The 19,043-nt window shown below is 44.5% G+C and overlaps 2 protein-coding genes across 2 annotated transcripts; one reads left to right on the top strand and one right to left on the bottom strand.

Moving 5' to 3' along the window:
• Positions 1 to 9: 9 nt before the first annotated feature.
• KBTBD4 (kelch repeat and BTB domain containing 4) lies at positions 10 to 7,978 on the bottom strand. Its single transcript, XM_030484757.1, has 4 exons — positions 7,834 to 7,978; positions 4,886 to 5,506; positions 2,245 to 2,351; positions 10 to 1,668 (listed from the first exon to the last, which is right to left on the bottom strand). Exons 1-4 carry the CDS (start codon positions 7,850 to 7,852, stop codon positions 808 to 810), a joined length of 1,608 nt encoding a protein of 535 aa, XP_030340617.1. The 5' UTR covers positions 7,853 to 7,978; the 3' UTR covers positions 10 to 807.
• Positions 7,836 to 13,595, top strand: NDUFS3 (NADH:ubiquinone oxidoreductase core subunit S3). The gene is made up of 7 exons (XM_030484775.2): positions 7,836 to 8,075; positions 8,165 to 8,230; positions 9,391 to 9,488; positions 9,744 to 9,893; positions 11,597 to 11,722; positions 12,014 to 12,133; positions 13,342 to 13,595. Exons 1-7 carry the CDS (start codon positions 8,027 to 8,029, stop codon positions 13,507 to 13,509), a joined length of 777 nt encoding a protein of 258 aa, XP_030340635.1. The 5' UTR covers positions 7,836 to 8,026; the 3' UTR covers positions 13,510 to 13,595.
• The last annotated feature ends 5,448 nt before the right edge of the window (positions 13,596 to 19,043 follow it).

Below are 19,043 nucleotides of genomic sequence, written 5' to 3'. Positions count from 1 at the left end.
CAAAGGGAAAGGAAACTTTGTCTCAGCAGAGACTTTATTCAGATTCTTACCCAAAGGGTTACAGTGCCAACAGAGAGGGGTAGGAGGAAGTGGTCTTAATTCTGTCTTTAATCAACACTACATTATGATTAGAGGTGGGGATTCCCTGTACAGTAAAGGAAGCCAGTGCTCATAAAAACCATCTCTGTCTTTATGCTACATGATGACAGAGCAGTAAGCAAGTTCCCAGTTTGTTACCACTCCTCTAGGAGAAGTGTTGAATAATGCAACCTACTTGGGGTCAGCTCTGGAATCTGCTGTAAATATTTCTGCCAGTGCCTCTTTCTGTGATGGGGACACAGGAATGTTTAAATGGGGACATCCCTGGAGGACACAGTGCACAGTCTAACTTTGACATGGCTGTAACACACAATCTCCCAGGCAGTTAAAATCAGCAGTCTGGGCCAAGGAGGACGTTGTCCATATGCCACAGGATTTGTTATTGGCAGATTGGTTCCTGCCTAAAAAGGCCATTTGCTGCAGTTTGGGCCTCAAACACAAGCAGCTTATCATCAAGGGATCAAAGTAATAGCATTTAGTCCATCTGAAATCTACGATGCAGCCGTTCAACTTTAATAGTGCTATGTAACAGAACAGGCCCACAGCCAGAAAGCCTGTACTTCCTCTGCACAGTATAGAGGATGGGGTCTTTACTGGATGTTGTGAGCTCGTAGTAATCGGGACTGGTGCTGAGGGTGGTAGGTGCCTCTGAGCTGCACAGCAGAATACCATTGCTGCCCTTTCTATCACTGGGCCTGTTTTTCCTGCTTAGGCCAGGACAAACTGCAGGTTAGTGAGCAGCACTTTGATGCCACTTGTGACTGTTACAACAGAGGTGGCTGGGTTAAGTTTAAAAGTGTTTGCATCACCCTTTTTATAGCGATCACGAAAGACATAGATGCTGCCATTGCAGCTGGCGATTTTCCAGAGGGATGGTACTGAGCTCCAGGCATCTGGCAGGCATAGCCGGGTGAAGCTATCCAGAAGGGGATTATAGCACAACAGTGAATCCCCCTCGGCTACAATGAACACCACATCCTTGTGTACAGCTGCATGCATGCGGCCTGCAAAAGGCAGTACGTATGGCTTCACGTGGCATTTCTCTGTGTTGGTATCATAGCACTGAATTAGCCGAGAGGGCTTGGTGAAGAAGTCCAAGTCATTTTCCTCTCCACCCAGCAGGTAAATGACACCATTAAGGTTTACACCTGCAGCTCCAGAGACTGCCACTTCCAACTGGCTGGTCTCTGTCCAGACGTTGTCTCGTACTCTGTAATATATGACAGCATTAGAGAGAGTGTCCTGCAGAGTTTTCCCCCCCAGTGAGTATATTGCATCCTTGCTTGGCACGGAGACGAGGGTGTGTTGGAGCCGATCACGGGGCAGAGGAGCACACCATTCCCAGTCTATGGTTGCATTGTTGCATTTCCACATGCGTCGTGGAATGGAGCCACCAACCACGTACAGGTCACTGCCATGTTTGCAGGCTGCGGTGATCTGGTGACACAGGCTGTTCTGGCCACTCACACTTATGGAGTCATCATCAGCACAATGCAGAGAGACAGCGAGTGAATGCGTACGTGATGACTCCTTTCCAATCAGGTAGATGTGAACGTTTTCTCCTATCACCTGAGAGAAAGGAGGAGTGTGTCAGCAGAACTGGACCTGTTTACACAAACATTAGTGATGCCTAAGACCCAATTTTTCAGCTTAAGACCCACCTGTGGGCCTGAGGTGTGTGACCTGCTTCCCAAGTCCTGCCACCTTACAGTGTTCAGGATTCAGAGCCTCAAAGCCTTTTTAATATACCAGTCATATGTGACATAGCAAATAGCAACAGACTTCACTGGAACTCAAGTGTCTGTGGTTTAGGTAAGGGCTGGTTACATCAATGAGGGAGTAGAGTTATGAGAGGAATGCTCAATTAGGATTTCTGAATGGTCTCTCTCGTAACAGAGCATCTGGTGAAATAAGTTATTTGTGGCATTGCTCTAATCACTACTGAAAGCAGCCTCGGGTTAAATTAGAAAAGCTGTCAGTGGGGTTACTATCTATGACAATGAAAGTATTCCTCACACAAGCACCATGAATTTCAATGGCATTTGTGTTTTGGGACTTTCACACCTGTGAGCAGAATACCCTGGCTTGGGAAGTGTGAAACCAGCAAGTGCTACACCAACCCCGGAACAGAAGGGCTTTTTATACCTTCAGACTCGATCGCAGTGTCTCCGAAAAGCCCGCTCGCTCCTCCTTGTTGAAGTTGATCCAGGTTTCTATGGCAACTGTCGGATTCTGAGAACATGGAACGCCATCTGCGGTTTGGGGACAGAAAGGCATTTATAATATCTAGACAAAGGTGTATGTACTCAGGAACATCCTTTTCCTGTGACTCTCTTCCCCTACTCCCACCCCAAACCGTGTTTTCTAGAGAGTAAAAAGGGATATAGAGGCTTACAGATTTTGGCAGGCATGATCCGCACTGACAGCCTGACATCTACATGAAATTAGTTTGGATAAGTATCAGAAGACGGAGCTGCCAGATCTTAAGCACTTTGGATGAGTTTCAACAAAGGAACCTATGTCCGAGAGGAAGGGCAGGAAAGAGAACTTAAATGCTTTGTGACTGATGATGAAAAATATTTTCTTATTTAAGTATTTAGGCAAAAAGATTCTCTTATTTGAGAATCTCAGCAGCTGTTTTTCTTTCTGGCTGGTCCTAGACACCTATCTAGCAAGCCATTTGCAGAAATTTTCCTTCTCTGAGCACTGTCAGACAGCTGACCCTCAAGACTGAACATCTGCTGTTGCTGCTATCCTCTTAACATTTGGAAATCCCCAATGAGCTTTTGTAGCTTTCCTTAGCAGTGTGACTATAGGAAACACGCAAGAGACTGCATCAGATTTCAGTGTTTCTAGACATAACTGGAAGCTTTGGTCATGCCACAAACTATTGCATCGTCATCAGTATGTTACCTAGATGATTTTAGGTATTTACTTCCAGCTTGAAAGCCAGCAATTATGCTTTATTCATTGAAAGGCTTCCCTGTGAAGGCTTTCTGATTTTGCAATTTGCTCTCACATCAAACCCTGCATTCAATGATGCTAAAGGCATCAGACAAATTCCAACGCTTTCCTTTTACTGTAAGGGAGGAGAAAAAAGTGTGGAACAAAAGCAGGTATTTCAACTCCATTAGTAAAGGGGATTTCCATAAGCTATCCATCACATGTAGCGGCTAAATGGAGAAACTCTGATTTTGAAATAGGTCCTAGAGTGCAATAAAAGCTTAATAAATTACTACTTCATTAATTTTAATCCTTGCCACTAATAGCTTCCTCTATTTAATTCACCATTAACTAAACAGAGGCAGGAACTGCAGAAGACAAATTTTCCCTACCAGCAGTAAGAGTGTATTTCAGATTTTAATACATTTTATGAGCTTAGTTTTGGCATAAATATTAAGTAATGTTATTCTATATATGGAAATAGATGATGCATGAAAAAAAAGTTTTATTGAGCAATTATTTTAAGTTAGGATCACAAGCACTAAAGGCCGCAGTCCTAAAACTATTTTTACTACATGTAATTCCTAGGAAGTTAAGGGTGATTGACCACTATAGCTTTATTTCATGATTTTAGGAATTTAGTTTTTCTTAAGGAACTCACAACATTGTTTAATAACTTTAGCTAATTATCAAAATTAATTTTATAATAGGTTTTTTTAAACTATCAGTCCATATTCTCAATAGGTTTTCGACTGTGAATTTCTTTAGATGCAATAGAGATAATACAATGCAATATCTGTAAAGACTCTCATATGCATAGCATCAACTTTAAAGGCTACTTTAAATCTTTTTAAAGATTTAAAGATTTGACAGTATTCCAAAGTAGCCAGTCATGGCAGATTTATTGTTGTAACAACATATAAAACAGGTGATACACGAAGTATAGTTATTTACTCATTTACAAAGTTATTTGATTAAAGCAAGGAAGGGGCAATCTCTCTGGTCCCAAGTCCAGCACACTTGAATGTGTGAGCTTCTTCTACGTTCTTGCTTCCTCTAGCAAAGATACATAAATGCACAAAAATGAAATTGTGAATGCAGCATCATGAAGAGTTTTTCACGCACTGGCTGTACCTGCTACGGCAGCAGAGAAACTTTAAGGATTGGTGGCAGTTGGACTACGTTCTTGACGTATTAACACATCCTTCACAGCACTGAGTCACAGCATCATTACTGGGGAACGCTATTACCTTGACAAGCAGGGTAATTACTGTATTACCTAAGATGTTACAATGCCTCTATTTCAGGCAGCTGAGTGCCTAGCCTAAAGAATCCTAACAATTATATACAATTGTTAATAACACGAACATAGTCTTAAAAATATAGCTTGTCCTCGAGCCTTCTTACAAATGTTGAGTTGTTACATTATTATGTTAAATGATTACATACTAAAGAATGATACTTTAATAAAGTGTTCATTTCTGGTAAGGCTTCTTTGGTTTACTTTTAATGCAAATAAAAATACAACAAATTGTTGAAAGTCACTAAGTTATATTTAAAAAACCTGTAATACATCTGACCTGTTGACTCAGGAACTGTTGGGAATTACCAGCACCCTCTGTGCCTCTTTTCTATAGCTTAGATGCTTCGTGTCCAGTAACAATGAATAGGGTTTTTTTCTCATCAGGTTATCCAGAATGTTTTGCTTTGCTTAGCTTAGCTAAGCCTCTGAATAGTGATTCTGAAAGCTTGGATCTTTCCATCTATTTTGTTCAACCCCTGATAGACTCTCTGAAAGTCTCCTTCTACATCCACATCCTGGCTAGTCCCAAGAACTCCTTACCTGTAAGGATATCTGTCAGTAGGCGGAGAGGCAGGTGTAGGAACTCCTCTGTGTCTTGCAGTTGAGACAAATGTGACTTTGCACAGTGTTTGGCAGCTGTGTAGAGCTCCATGTCACTGTGTTGATCTGCCAACCACATGACCTGCAGACAGTTCCTAACCTGCACTGTACGGGCCAGAAAACGGGAGCACTCTTCAAAAAGGGCAGTCAGCTGGTACATGTCTGCCACTTCGTAGGTCTCCTGCAACTCCTCTGCCCTCAGCTTTACAGTCCCATGGTAAATATAGTCCACAAGGAGCTGAAAGACACTCTCGCTAACGTCCTGCAGCTCAATCACCCGGTTGTGGGCCTCCTTTAGGTTGGAAGTGAACATAGAACGAAAAAAGCAGCTCTGAGCTGAGAGGACCAAGCGGTGCAGCTGGAATTCTTTGCCTTCCACGGATATTGTAACATCAGCAAAGAGCTCATCCTCCAAGCATAATTTCATAATACCCTGGGCCACACGGCCTGAGTGGGAGCGGTCGGTGAAGGTGTAGTTCACAAAGTAGTTTTCTTCTGCAGAGGAGCCTCCAGTCTCTTCTGATGAATCCATGGTGCTGCACAGATCAGACCTCCAGCAATCTGTAAAATCACAATAATTACATGTCTTTCTCCACTAACATGATTATGCAGTACTTCAGGATACAGGGAAAAATCAAACATATTGGTAAGAGGCCAGCATATTTTAGACTGAATATAAATAGTGCAGCCAGAAACTTCTGCTTGAGCTTCAGAATCTCAAACAACAAATGAGAAGTTGGCGTGATTAAAATTATAACATATACAAAACTTCCAGTACAGTGAGCATCACGTCCCAGCAGAACTGGGAGACGTGCATAGCTTTTTACAATTCATTTCACTAACACAAAAAAATGCAGCAACAGTTATTCAAGTGGAAAGACCAGCAACCACCCTAGGAAACTTGGGAAGCCAAAAAAATGTGGAAGCACCATAGCTGGGCTAGATAGGAAAAGGATTACAGTATCATACTAACAGAGAGCACAGACAGCAGTTCTTAGCACCAGGAGTTAATTACCATCCAGAACCAACATGATGCAGCGGTATCAAGTAAGGTGAACTTGGTTTTACCCCAAAGATACGCGAGAAGTCTGCGAGACATAACCACCAGTCCTTCAAGCTAACCAAATGAGGTAACTGATGGTTACACTCAGTTTGTTAACGTGCCATACATCTTTAGCATGCAAAATAACCTGTTAGATGTTGTTAGTCACTGTTTCCCAAGGTGTAAGGAGAACTCAGTTTAAAAGATAACTCCTCGAAGTAGGTACCAGAGACTGTTTGCAGAGCTCCAAGGAGACTGTGGGTTGAAAAACCTTCTGAACCAGAGAAGGACTGCTGTAAAGTGCTCCTTTTTCACGTGGGTCTTGACAGGAGCAAATACATGTCCACCTTCATCCACTTTAAACTTATTTCTACACCTCAACTGTCAGCCATGATGACTAACACCACAAATTTCTTCAATTAATAGTGAACGTGATTTCCAGTACAATGTTTCCCCAAAGACAGAATTTTTCTCCAGGAGATTCATAGTTACTCTTCCAGGCTTTATTTTGTCGAATATGCATTTTTTTTACAATAGCTCTGCTTGATACAGGAAGGCTCCTCCTTCTTTGCTCAAGTTCTGTTCACAGGAAGTAATGTCTACATCCCTGAATGGCTGGATAAGCCCACCCCATCCCTGATGACGGCCTGCCTTAATTCTACCCTTAGTGTGAATTTACAATAGTTCTGGTCTGTCTGAAAAGTACCTGTACATTAGTCTGTAAGAGACTGAGGAACTGCAAATAGCAGAGAACACATCGTACCAAGTATGAGCCTACCCTGCAAATCCAGGAGTCTTAACTGAAGTCAGACTTCAGTTAAGACTCTTCATCTCTGTAAGTCAAGGTGCTCTGCAGCCCAGCACACCAAAGTGACCATGCAGAGCACCAGGATATGGACGGATGAACCACTCTTTCCTCTTGACATAACAGAACCAGCTGCCTCTACCGTCCTGCGCGACTTCCAGAAGGCTGGTGCCAAGTCGCTAAAGAAATGCCAACAGCTGCTAAAGACTACTGTAAACCTCACACTCTTCTTTGTAAACATAAAGCTCCCCTTTGCATCCATGGCATCTTCACTATAAAGAAAGAGAGGTGCAGGAACAGTAAAGTGTCCCATAAAGCAAAATCTTACACTCAACGGGGAGTCACCACTTCCATGAGGAGATTATTCCAATGGCTGACGATTATCATTATGAAAAATGTTCCTCTTGTGTCCAACTGGAATCTCCCCAGAAGTAACTTGTGCCCATCACCCCTTGTCTTTTCCATTTAACTCCTTGTAAAAAGTGAGTCTCCATCTTCTTTATAGCCACCCTCTAAATACTAAAACATGGTGATAAGGTCTCTCCTAAGCCTTCTTTTCTCTAGGCTGACAAGCCCAGCTCTCTCAGCCCTTCCTCATGTGGCTTCCCAGTCCCTGGATCATCTTTGTGGCCCTTCTGTGGATCCTCTCCAGCCTGTCCACATCGTTTTTGCATTGCAAGGACCAAAACCGAACACGGTATTCCAGGGGTGGCCTGACAAGAGCACAGCAGTGTAATAATGACGGTGTAACCAACACACCTACTGCCTTTCTTCCTTATCATAACAGCGCCCGGGATCAGCGAACCCATAGACACAGCTCCGCGCTCCATGGACAGCGGCTCCGCGCTCCGGAGGCTGGGGCGGAGGGGTGTGCTTGGAAAGCCAATTCCCGGGAAACCAAAGACCCCCGTTACGGCCACAACAACGCTATGGAAACAGGCAACGAGCCGCCTCGAACCCACAGCCCAGGGCCCTTCGCACCCGCCGGGGGACACACCTCCGCAGAGCTCACCGCCTTCCCCGCCCTCCCGCCGGACCCACCTGCGGCGCCTCCCTTCATGCCGCCGCCGCGGGGAGCCTGCTCCGCGCCGCTCGCCCTGCGCCAGGGGCCGCCAGCCACCCGCCGCTTCCGCCCACCGAGCCGCAAGCGTCCCCGGGAAGCTCCCGGCGCGCTTCCGTCCCCCGGCGCTTTCCGCTTCCGGTCCGTGCCCTTGCCCGTCCGTGTCACGGCGGGATGCTGGTGGCGGCGGCGGCGCGGGGTCTGGGGCGGGCCGCGCTACGAGGTGAGGGCTCCCCGGGGGTGGCGGCGGCGGCAGCCCATGGCCGCGGGTCGGTCGGTCGGTGAGTGAGACGTGTCCGTTTCTCTCCGCAGCTGGCGCAGGCCCGGCGGCGGCGGTACAGGCCCGGCTGACGGGGAGCTCCGCCACAGAGACTCGCCGTGAGTGAGGGGGAGCGGGACGCGGGTCTTGCGGTTGGAGCTGTTGGTTGGGTTGGGGGGAGCAGTGGAAGAGGCTCTGTGGTGTCCCTGTCACCTCCCGGCAGCTCGGCCTTGGGGTGCTTGTTTGCCCTCAGGACGTTCTTGTGCGGTGGAACCGTTTTGGTTGTTCTCATTGGTGAAAGTGAGAGGCTGGGGAAAGATGTTTTAGCAGGGTCTGTTGCGATAGGATTAGGGTAAAGGTTTTAAACTGAAAGAGAGGAGATTCAGGCTGGACGTGAAGAAGAAATTGTTTACAATGAGGGTGGTAAAACACTGGTGCAGTTCGCCCAGAGAGGTGGTGGATGCGCTGTCCCTGGAGACATTCAAAGCCAGGTTGGATGTGCTTCTGGGCAACCTGATCTAGTTGAAGATGTCCCTGCTCATTGCAAGGGGGTTGAACTAGATGCCCTTAGAAGGTCCCTTCCAAGCCAAACTATTCTATGATTTCTCTTGTGTCCAGTCAGAATCTCCCCAGGAGTAGCTTGTGCCCATCACCCGTTGTCTTTTCCATCTGACTCCCTATAAAAAGGGAGTCTCTGTCTTCTTTGTAATCCTACAAGTTCTTCCAGCCTTAAGCGGTGAACCTAGAAGAACTGAGACGCTTGATAAAAACTGCACTTTTAAATGACTAAAAGACCACAATCTTCCACTTAGGTACTGTGGTGTCTTCCATTATCCCCTTGAAAGGTTTTGATTTGAGTAGGTCTTCACTCTGAAAACTTACTTTGCAATTACCATAAATCCATCTTCTTGTTGCACTGTTTCTCCTGCTGCTTTACAGTGCGCCAAACGAAATGGTCTAGCGCTAACACAAACTTCCTGCTTTATCAGAGTCTTTAGTTTTGTGTTCTGTGTACCACAACACAGGTATGTTGCTGTAGTCTTATCTTTATTACAGCATCCTATATGTTACACTATATGTTGTGTTTAGCTTCAGATTTACCATAAATAAATTTTGCAGGGTACCTACCCCTGAAGCTGCTTGGCTTTTGTCAGAGCCACTGACAGACAGCTAGACTATTACAAGGGATTCGTAAGTCAGGGATAGGAGTTGCTACCCTTCTTTCTGTAGCTTTCTGTATTCCCTGCCATAATCTTGGGAACTTTATTTTTCTCTTTAGCTACTGTCAGACCAAAAAATGAAGTAGAACAGAAGCAGCTATGTGCTTTCGGGGAGTATGTGGCTGAGATTATGCCCAAGTATATCCAGCAAGCACAGGTAGGTGCTGTTAGAGAAATTGCTCTTGTAGGGGGGACAGGACTCGGTGAACACACTACTTGTTTGTTAGTTGTTTTCAGAAGTTGTTCTGGGGAAGAAAGACTCTCAGAATTCCATGAAGTTACTGCCATTATTAAGCCCCTTTATCCGCTGTCATTGTGTGTCTGCTATACCATATACCTCCTTGGGTGTTCTGCTGGATTCAGGTCAGTCCTGTTGGTGTTTGTACTCATGCCCTTTCCACTCTTTTATCAGGTGACCTGTTTCAATGAGCTGGAACTTTTGATCCATCCAGATGGGATCATTCCAGTTCTGACCTTCCTTCGTGACCACACTAATGCCCAGTTCAAATCCTTGGCTGACTTGACTGCAGTTGATGTCCCATCTCGGCAGTACCGCTTTGAGGTAAGGACTGCTCATAGGTACAGGACTTTGAAAGTTTCACAAGTGCTCATGGCTGTGGGTGCTCTTGCAGCTCTGACCACATTTTTGCTTTCTGACAGTGAAAAAAAAATCCACTCTGAAATGCTGGGTTTTGTTTGATCTGTTGATCATGGAAGCAGTAGCAGAACTGATAAACTGCCTGGGTTCTTCCTCTAGCTTTCCTTTTGTGCTCTGCTGACAGTTTCTCTCTTGCATTGTTTTGTTTTGTTTGTTCTCTGATTTGTTTTGTTTGTTCTCTCTTCTGTTTTGCTTTTACCAAATTGTCTATAGACTTCTTTCTGGCCAGATGTGAACTGATGCTCTTCCTTCTTCCAGTTAGGCCTGTCAGTTGCTCTTTTTGTTTTGCTCTTTAAAACAAAACAAAATCTAGTTGTTTTAAAAAACATTCCCTGAAAGTCAGTACCAAACAGGCCATGAGGCAGATTTTCAGAAAGCTCAGAAGACTTCCAGTTTAGTGACTTTCAATGAATATTGGAGATTTGGCTCCCACAAATTTGAATATCTCAATTTACAGCTTTTAAGCTGCAGAAGAATTGCAGCTGCAGATAGAAGAAGAAAAGATGCATCTTTGGGGAAACCACAGACTCAGCGTATTGTGTTTGCACTGTTCAAAAGCTTTGTTCATATTACTGTAGTTTAGGAAGATCTGTAAAAGGCAGTGGCAGAAAACACGTGGGGTTCATGTGCTGTGGGAGGCTGGCTATGGTTTAGGTAGTCTTATGGATGAAGAGATGATCTGTCTTCCTGTGTCTGATCTGGGCAGACTGTCTTTTGGGCAAGAGGAGTAAATTGGTAGATTTTTCAGTTCCCAGCAAATAACAAGGGTAACAAAAAGTAGCTGATTTATTTCCCTCCTTTGGTTTATCTTGTGGTATTAAATCACTTGGCAACAACTGCTCAGAAAGGGAGGGGTGGCAGGTTTGCCTTTGCTATATTAGCTAATCAGATGTCTGTTGTTTTCAGATGTAGTTCCTTCTTGCTTTGCTAATAACAGCTTTGACTTCTGGTAACATAAATTGTGATCAGGCAAAAATCCTGAGGGTTGTAGAGAGAGTTTCTTTAGCTCAAAGGCCTCCTCACAGAGGCAGTATCAAACAAGGCTACACAACTTGCTACAAAGGTTTGGGGTTTTTTTCAGTCTGCTGGTAGTAACTATTCCCTCCCCCCTGCCCTGGAGGTTCTAGTATTCCTCGTAAGCAGCCTTTTTATTAGTATTTCATCACCAGAAGAGGTAGAAATTTTCCCTGATATCCAACTTACTTGCTAAATTAAGGGTATTTCTTCTTAGCTTTCTCCCACTGGATGCCAAGAGTAATTTTCAGCTGTTTTCTTTGTAATGGGCTGTTGAAAGACTATTGTCAAGTATCTCCTTCCCTTCAGCATTCTCTTTTTTTAAGATTTAGAGTCCCTCTTTATTTCAGCTGTTCTTCATCAGTCACATTTACTAAATCTCACATCATTTTTGTTGCACTTCCAAGGACCAAAGTGATAAGCTATTGGAACCTCAGTTGTAATAGCGTCTTTTAGTGCCCAGCATTGAATGTGTTTCTGCTGATAAAGAATGTTTGAAATAGTCTTTGTGTGCTTTTGCTTAGCCAATACTGTGCTGCAAATAAAACCGTAAATGCCATGCAAGACCAGTGCCTTCTCTTATTCTGCTTCAGATTGTGTATAATCTCCTGTCTCTGCGATTCAACAGTCGGATCCGGGTAAAGACATACACTGATGAGCTGACACCCATTGACTCAGCAGTGTCTGTGCACAAGGCAGCAAACTGGTATGAAAGAGAGGTGAGTGCCACTGTGCTTGGAGCAGAGTCTTTGTGGAGAGAGCCTGTGTTTTCCTGATTAAACTGATTGCCAGGGCCCTGATGAAGAAAGAGGGAAGTGTTTCCCTGGCTGCATTTTCGGAGTAGGAGATAAAAGGGTGTTTGATATGCTTTGGAATGAGTTCCTGCATCAGTTTTGCTGGCACTGCATGAAGCCAGGCATGTAATTGAAGTTTTATAGATGTAATACATGAAATTTTGGATGTGTTTTTTCTCTAATCTGATTCAATGTACTTGGCTCTCTTTCATTTAGGTGTGGGACATGTTTGGTGTTTTCTTTGCCAACCACCCTGATCTAAGGCGAATCCTCACAGACTATGGGTTTGAGGGCCATCCTTTCCGTAAGGACTTCCCACTCTCTGGTTATGTGGAGGTAGGAGAAATGTCTAAATTCATCAAATCTCTCCAATACTATGCTCTCTATTTCTGACCATAGTAATATAAAATCCTTTTCAGAAAAGTGCTAGGGGTATTTCACTTGTGTGTATTCCATAGAAGTTGTATAGATGTCCTGCATGGAAATTTGAAGTAATCACAAAGTATCATCTGTAATAAGGCAGCCTAAAGCCAGAGACATTGAGCAGATTTCATGTGTTGTATACCAAAGACAATTGTCAGTCAGGGGAAGTGCTTCTGTTTTTAGCGTGTCTTCTGGAAGATTAAACTTACCACTGCAAAACTGGAGATTCCCAGAGGAATAAAGGACTGAACTGATCTTGATGCAGTTTTGAACTCCACTTCAGTGAATTTTTGTAGGCTCAGATTATAAAACTAGTTGAACTCACTCTTACCATTTATCAAATATTAACCTCTGTATGTCAAACCACAAGTGAAATGAGTGTTTGGTATCTGTTTAGTTTCAAATGACTGCCTTGCAGAACCAATCGTATTTGGTGCAGTTCTAAGACTGAGTTGAATTTCAGAGGAAAACAGTGAGGTTCTGCAAGCATCAAAGGGTTTTTAAGAAAAGTAGAAATAACAGCAAATCCTGCAAGTGAGGACCTGGCGGCATCTCCTGAGCTGTGGTTTGGAGATCTGGACTGGCACAGTGGGAATAAAGCAAGCCAGTCACTGCTGTCTGGTACTCACCTGTGTTTCACCGTGTTTGTCTTTTTGTCCCGTGTTCTGAGTGTTATGCTAAGAAGCACAACTGAAACCCAATAGCTATATTAGAAAGATTCATGAGAATAGTCGCCAGCTATGCCAGGCAGATGGGCCACCTTATTTCAGTGGCTCAGGAGAAATTCCTTTCTCATATGACAAACTAAATATGTTATTCCATGTGGACTTCGTATGGACTGTAGGCTGCGTGCTCCTAACTCAAGTGTAGTTAGTCAGGATACCTGAGGTATGTGGTAGCAAAAGAGGAGGCTTTTCCTGGAGAGTCCAGAGGTCTTGGGGACACCTGGAGGCTCTTGTTTAATAAGAACTGAAGCTGTGGCAGGGGCCTGTGGCCTATTCATGGCATAGAAGTAGGATTGCCTACACTGGAGGGTGGTGCGGGTCATTACTTTGTACAGCTAATAGCAGAGATGCTGTGGGGACTGTGTGAAAATGACTGTGTCCTTTGCACTGTTCTAGGTGCGGTATGACGATGAAGTGAAACGGGTAGTGGCAGAGCCTGTGGAGCTAGCTCAGGAATTTCGCAAGTTTGATCTGAATAGTCCTTGGGAGGCATTTCCTGCATATCGTCCAGCTCCAGAAACCCTGAAAATAGAAGCAGGAGCCAAGAAAGAAGATGCAAAATAGCAGCAGAATGGAGTGGATGCGCAGCACCATCCTTTCTGTTCTTACATAGTATTTATAATAATAAAAATTGATATGAGAGTCCTGCCTAATGTGGTCACATGAATAATGTTGTTTTCAAACTGGATGAAAAGTACAGGGTGAGGGATGCTAATTTACAATCATCATAATCCAGCTGGTAGATGTTTATCTGCTGCTTTGACACTGGATTAGTCTTTTCGGTTTGCAAATTGAGCGGAGTCCAGGAATTCCCTGTGGCTAAAGTGCTTTATGTGCACTGCTTCTGCTAACTATCCCTGCAGGCATAAATCATAACCTGAATGCTCACCAGGAGACTGTACTGAAAGCAACTGTGTAGTTTAAGCAGTGGTACAGCAGTATCTCAGCTCCAAGATGGGTGTTGGGAAGAAGCTAATAATATACCAAACAGGCACAGCTTTTGTAAATGGTTCTAATACAGTTGTTATTAGGACAACACAAGATGTACCTGGATCCGGAGCAAAACAACTGTGGAAATCTCTGCATTGTTTCCTTGGGAATTAGGTCAGTGCTTGTTCTGCTGGCAGAGGAGTTGCAGGTAACCTCTCACGTGCTGCTCTCTCATCCTGGCTTTTTCTTCACAATCAGGAGTCCTCCAGCATCTTCAGATTGTGCTTTTCCTTGCAGTCAAAAATACCTCCCTTCCCTTGTGCCATAGATGAGAGTCTATGCCTTTTTTGTCACTACTCCAATTATTTTGAGCTGTATGATATAACAGCATTACCACTATCTTTGCTCTTGTGGAAAATCTCAGCGCTCTCCAAAAAAAGCTGGAAAAACACTGTCTCAGTCCGCCCACCACCTGTTTGAGTGGATAACATTACAGCAGTCGTCAATTAATAATGATGTCCCTTGTCCTTAGTCCAGAAAATGCATAACTCAGTTCTGCATCAGAAAGCTGACTGACCTCATTAAGATCTGAAAACTATTGTATAAGAGATTTCATAAAATCATTCACAAGCTGTTTGTAGAGATTCCCTGAATCACTACTTAAGCTTTTAAATTGTAAAAGCACTAATTAAAAAAGGGGTTTTGGGGGGGTTAAAGTATGGGATGGAGGAAGGGATAGGACAATAGTCAATTCAATTAAGGAAAAAGAAGAGACAAGTACTCATTGTAACTAGAATGTGATCTGTTTTCAAGGACAAAGAGTTGAACTGTATGGTAAGAATCAGGTCTCATGTTTGTTTGCTTCTTTCCACCCCAGCCTGGTAAGCATGGGCTCCTTAAATTCCCTTTTTGTTGTTGTTTCTTTAATTTGTTTCAGGCTGCTGTGGCTGACAGCATTTGGGATGTGGCTCAGAACAGTGTTCTCTAGTTAATAGCATTTGCCACTCACCTTTGAAGTTAAAGCTCTACAGAAAAGAGAAAGGAACTCGGATCAGCAGAAGTTTGGGGTTTTATACAATTCTCAGCTTCACTTTGGATCTGCCATCAATTGAGCCGATTAAATAGGAAATGTACTTTTAGTCCTTCCTGCACATGTTCCACAGCTGGTTCTGTTTTCTGTTGCGGTGGCTCTTTTTGCATGCTGATGCCTATTGCACAAGACAGAAAAGTTCCTGGCACCACTTCTGTTGCTGTGAAAATTCTCTTTAAAGCACATTTCCCCCATGTTCTCCCTCCCTCATCCCAGGTTGTTTGAGGCACCATGCCAAGACTCATGGTCTGTATCATGTAAAAAATCTGTATTTCGCAGTATATTAAGTCAGAAGACTGATGGTGGCAGGAACAGAAGGAAAACTGCCATTTAAACATGATGTTTGTGCAGAAGGAGAATTTGATTGACATCAAGAAATGTTAGACATGCTGTCAAGTTAAACAACATGTAAGCTTTGCTGAAGAATGTGTGTACTGGAGAACTAGCTAGCCCTGTGGGGACAGGCATGGCTCCAGCAGGTCTTTAATATGTGGCATAGTTGCTAATGGACCCAAATCTCTTCTCATTAGAGAAGCCTGGGAGATTATGAAGAGTGCAATTTACTCACCCAGACGCATTATCCCAGGGCACAAGAGGTTGCACAGCCTTGCAAAGTACTGCCAGTGTTGGCACACTACCTCCTCCACTGCTCCTGAGTGTTGTAAGCCATTCTTGCCTACAGAGCCTGCTTGCTCTAGGTTCCTTGTGGCTCATGGGCACTTGCTTCATGCTGGGCAAGGCTGTGGTCAGCCTGGTCAAGTGCAGAACTGTCTTCTAAATCCTCTGTCCCTGCCTGGTCCACAAGGCCAGCCTCCGTGAGGCTTGTTTGCCTGGGTTAGATTTCCCAACTGTAGGAGGATGTTGGATGAGATGTAAGTCAGATGTAGTGGGTTTACAGACACACTATTCAGGAGAGAGATTTTCTGGTACTGTGGGGACAAATAGACTTTAGGAGATGACTCATAGGCACCATGTTGAGCTTCCCCAGCTGAGTAGGTTTTGCTGGTGTTTTTCAGAACTCTGGCATTCCTCCCTATGGCCAGGCGAGCAGGCTCTCCTCCCTCAGGATATGACTATTGATGGTGTCAGGGTATCCGCCTGCTTCACAGCCACACGGTTTGTATGGGCCCATATAATCGATCTCCAGTCAAAATCCAGATGGGTATTTCAGCTGGGCCTTGCACTCCTGCAGAACAGAGCTTATGGGACTACTGAGGGCCACGCTGGGTGACAGCATGCTGCATACCACCCATCCTGCTGCATCCCATGATATTTCCAAGTTGTGTGAGACCTCAGAGGAGCTCCTTTTGTGCAGGAGGTGCAGTGGGTTGGGGCCCTCCCTGTCACTGATATGCAGCCCATTACCCCTTCAAGCAGTGGATGCCACTTACAAACTGAAAGAGAAAGGGAAAGCATTTGCATAAGGACCAGCAGCACCATACCTGGAAAATCACAGTACAGGTCCTGTCTGTTTACTGCCAATGCTTCGCTTCTACATCCCTCACAGTTTTCTTTCTTTTTCCCCATCTGTGACTCAAACCTCACCTTCTCTGGGAGTCATGTATGTATGTCTTCCTTTCCCTCTTTCCTCAGCCATGTTCTCATAGAATCACAGAATCATAGAATCATAGAATCATAGAATGGTTTGGGTTGGAAAGGACCTTAAGATCATCTAGTTCTAACACCCTGTGATGGGCAGGGACACCACACACTAAACCATGTCACCAAAGACTTCATCCAACCTGACCTTGAACACTGCCAGGGAATGGAGCATTCACAACTTCCTTGGGCAGCCTCTTCCAGTGCCTCACCACCCTCACAGTAAAAAACTTCTTCCTTATATCTAACCTAAACTTCCCCTGTTTAAGTTTGAACCCATATCATCTTCCTTCCTTGAGCATCTGACAGACAGACCCAGGCTGGGGGGCTGTGGTCTTCCCCAAGTTCTGGGCGACAGGTTCAAAGCAAGAGATTTCTCCCATTCTATAAGCGTGATTTCCCTTATGTGAAGATGCTGCCTATCTCCCTGCAGTCCCATCTCAAAGAAACCTTCCTCCCAAAGAGGCTCTTTAAGTGCTGTATTAACCACACCTCGTGTCTCAACCACCATCCAGACAGCTCCTGAAGTTTATGATCCTTCATATCTTGTTCCTGTTTCCCATCTTCTTGCTTCAGGAGGTCATGGTGGAAAGGATGAAACCAGTCAAGGTGCCCCTGCAGAAACCTGGCGTGATGTGATGTTTTGAAACTGCTCCTACAGCAGATGGTATGGCCAGGTGGGGTGCAGAGGGGCAGGGTTGTGCACACTCAGCTGTGACTACCTGGCAAGGACAAAATCCATCAGGAGGAGCAGGCTCACTGCCATTGCAATAGTACATGCAGGGACTATGTGCAGCTGTCAGAAACTCAGGCTTGTTCCTGTGCACTATGTAGCTGCTGCTGCTTCCAAGCAACTAAGGGATATCTTTACACTCTGCAATTGCCTTTCTGTGTGGGATAGTGACGAAATTCAGTAAAATTTCCCTAGCTCGAGGCAGCATCTACCACTGATTCGTGTCCCCTGCCTGCCTCTGTATCAGTCCACTAAGCACAGCCTCTGAGCCTCCTTTCTTCTCCCTCCCACCATCATGGGTATACTCCTCGAGGCACTTCAGCTGCAAGCTGTTCCTAGGAAATGTTCCTGCTGACAAAATCATATATGGCTTTTGCAGATGTTGGCCAAAATCCTGGACTCCTCCTTGTGGATGCTAAAGGGAGGCTATTTCATGGTCCATGAGATGTAGGGGCTTTTTGCACAGTGACTTCTAGACAAAGTCGTGCGTATGCTGTGGTTTGCAAGGAACTCTGGCACAAACCAGAAGGCATATCCATCTCACCGCACAGATGGGTCATCACTATCTGCCTCTTGAGTAGCATGTGATTCACAGTTTAATAAAAGATACCTCATCCCAGGACGTAACTAAAGCGTAAGCAGCAGAAAATAATGAAAACTGAAAGAAGTGTAGCCTGATCTGAAGATAGCCAAGGTTATGACAGAAACACAGGTCTTGCTTTGATCCAAACTGAGGGCAAGAATGGCTCTGGGTTTTGAGGGCTCTGAGTATATAAGAGCCAAATCCGGGACTCTTCCGTTATGTGCTGCTTTTCTTCACAGCTGGCGTGGGTCCACATATTGCCAGATAGAGCTACAGACCCTGAAAGGTTCAGAAGACATGATATTTGCATGCTGACAGCTTACTAACTGGAACATCATCCCTACCCTCAGTAAAATATCTGGTGACAGTAGTCACTACAAACTGACACCCTGTAACTTACAGAGAAAGGTATGAGTATCAGCTCCATCTCCTCTGTTTTCTGGGATGACTTCTTTCCCCCTTTAACCTGAGGGAGACGTTATTATTACTTATTTGTTCATATTATTACCTATTTGTATAACCCTGGAATCCCAGAAACTGTTGGAGAATCCAGGACCATACAGTGCCATGCAGAGTAGAAATACAGAACAGCTTGACTGGGGATTGGGTCCTAAGAAAAGTGGAAAGATGTGTAGAGAACATAGATCTGCTGTGAAGGGAATCAGACGTAGTTTCAGCTACGTAATTCATAACATCTAAGGAAGACCGTGCCTATCATAACCCACAAGTCTTGTCACAGGAGAGGACAATGAGGTGCTAAAGCCTGCCTGACTCTGATCCTTGCTGTTTGCTAGGTCAGTATACCGAGTTCTCCCTTTGGGAGGTTTGATACAGAACTGAGAAAGTGACATTTCTTCTGCCTGTTTGTGTATTTTGGCTGCTATTTCGATTCCATGAATCTGCTTCTATGAATCATGGATAAGCATGCTGGCCTTATCTCTTTGTGACAGTTCAGGACTGATTGCAGATTCTCAAACTCGGGAAAAAAGAAAACTGAGAATGAAGCCAAAGAGCTGAGCAGAAGTGTCACAGAGATGTGACAGAGGTGCTGTGTGGACGCAGAAGGAACCTCCCTTGTTAAGAGTCATTTGCATAGTGCAAATGATAGCTTCTTATAGTACACTGCAGTGGGAAGTCAGACTTTGGAAAAGAAGCTTAAATGA

Source organism: Strigops habroptila, chromosome 4 (assembly GCF_004027225.2).
Source record: "Strigops habroptila isolate Jane chromosome 4, bStrHab1.2.pri, whole genome shotgun sequence".
Lineage (NCBI taxonomy): Eukaryota > Metazoa > Chordata > Aves > Psittaciformes > Psittacidae > Strigops > Strigops habroptila.
This window is presented reverse-complemented; position numbering and strand designations above follow the sequence as displayed.

What these genes read in the sequence shown, in the direction of transcription:
- KBTBD4 (XM_030484757.1), bottom strand. An exon ending in ACTGACAGATATCCTTACAG is followed by an intron (nt 2,352 to 4,885) that starts GTAAGGAGTTCT and finishes CCCAAACCGCAG; the next exon opens with ATGGCGTTCCATGTTCTCAG. An exon ending in CACTGCGATCGAGTCTGAAG is followed by an intron (nt 1,669 to 2,244) that starts GTATAAAAAGCC and finishes CCTTTCTCTCAG; the next exon opens with GTGATAGGAGAAAACGTTCA.
- NDUFS3 (XM_030484775.2), top strand. Translation starts at nt 8,027, where the DNA reads ATGCTGGTGGCGGCGGCGGCGCGGGGTCTGGGGCGGGCCGCGCTACGA. An exon ending in CAAACTGGTATGAAAGAGAG is followed by an intron (nt 11,723 to 12,013) that starts GTGAGTGCCACT and finishes TCTTTCATTTAG; the next exon opens with GTGTGGGACATGTTTGGTGT. An exon ending in CACTCTCTGGTTATGTGGAG is followed by an intron (nt 12,134 to 13,341) that starts GTAGGAGAAATG and finishes GCACTGTTCTAG; the next exon opens with GTGCGGTATGACGATGAAGT.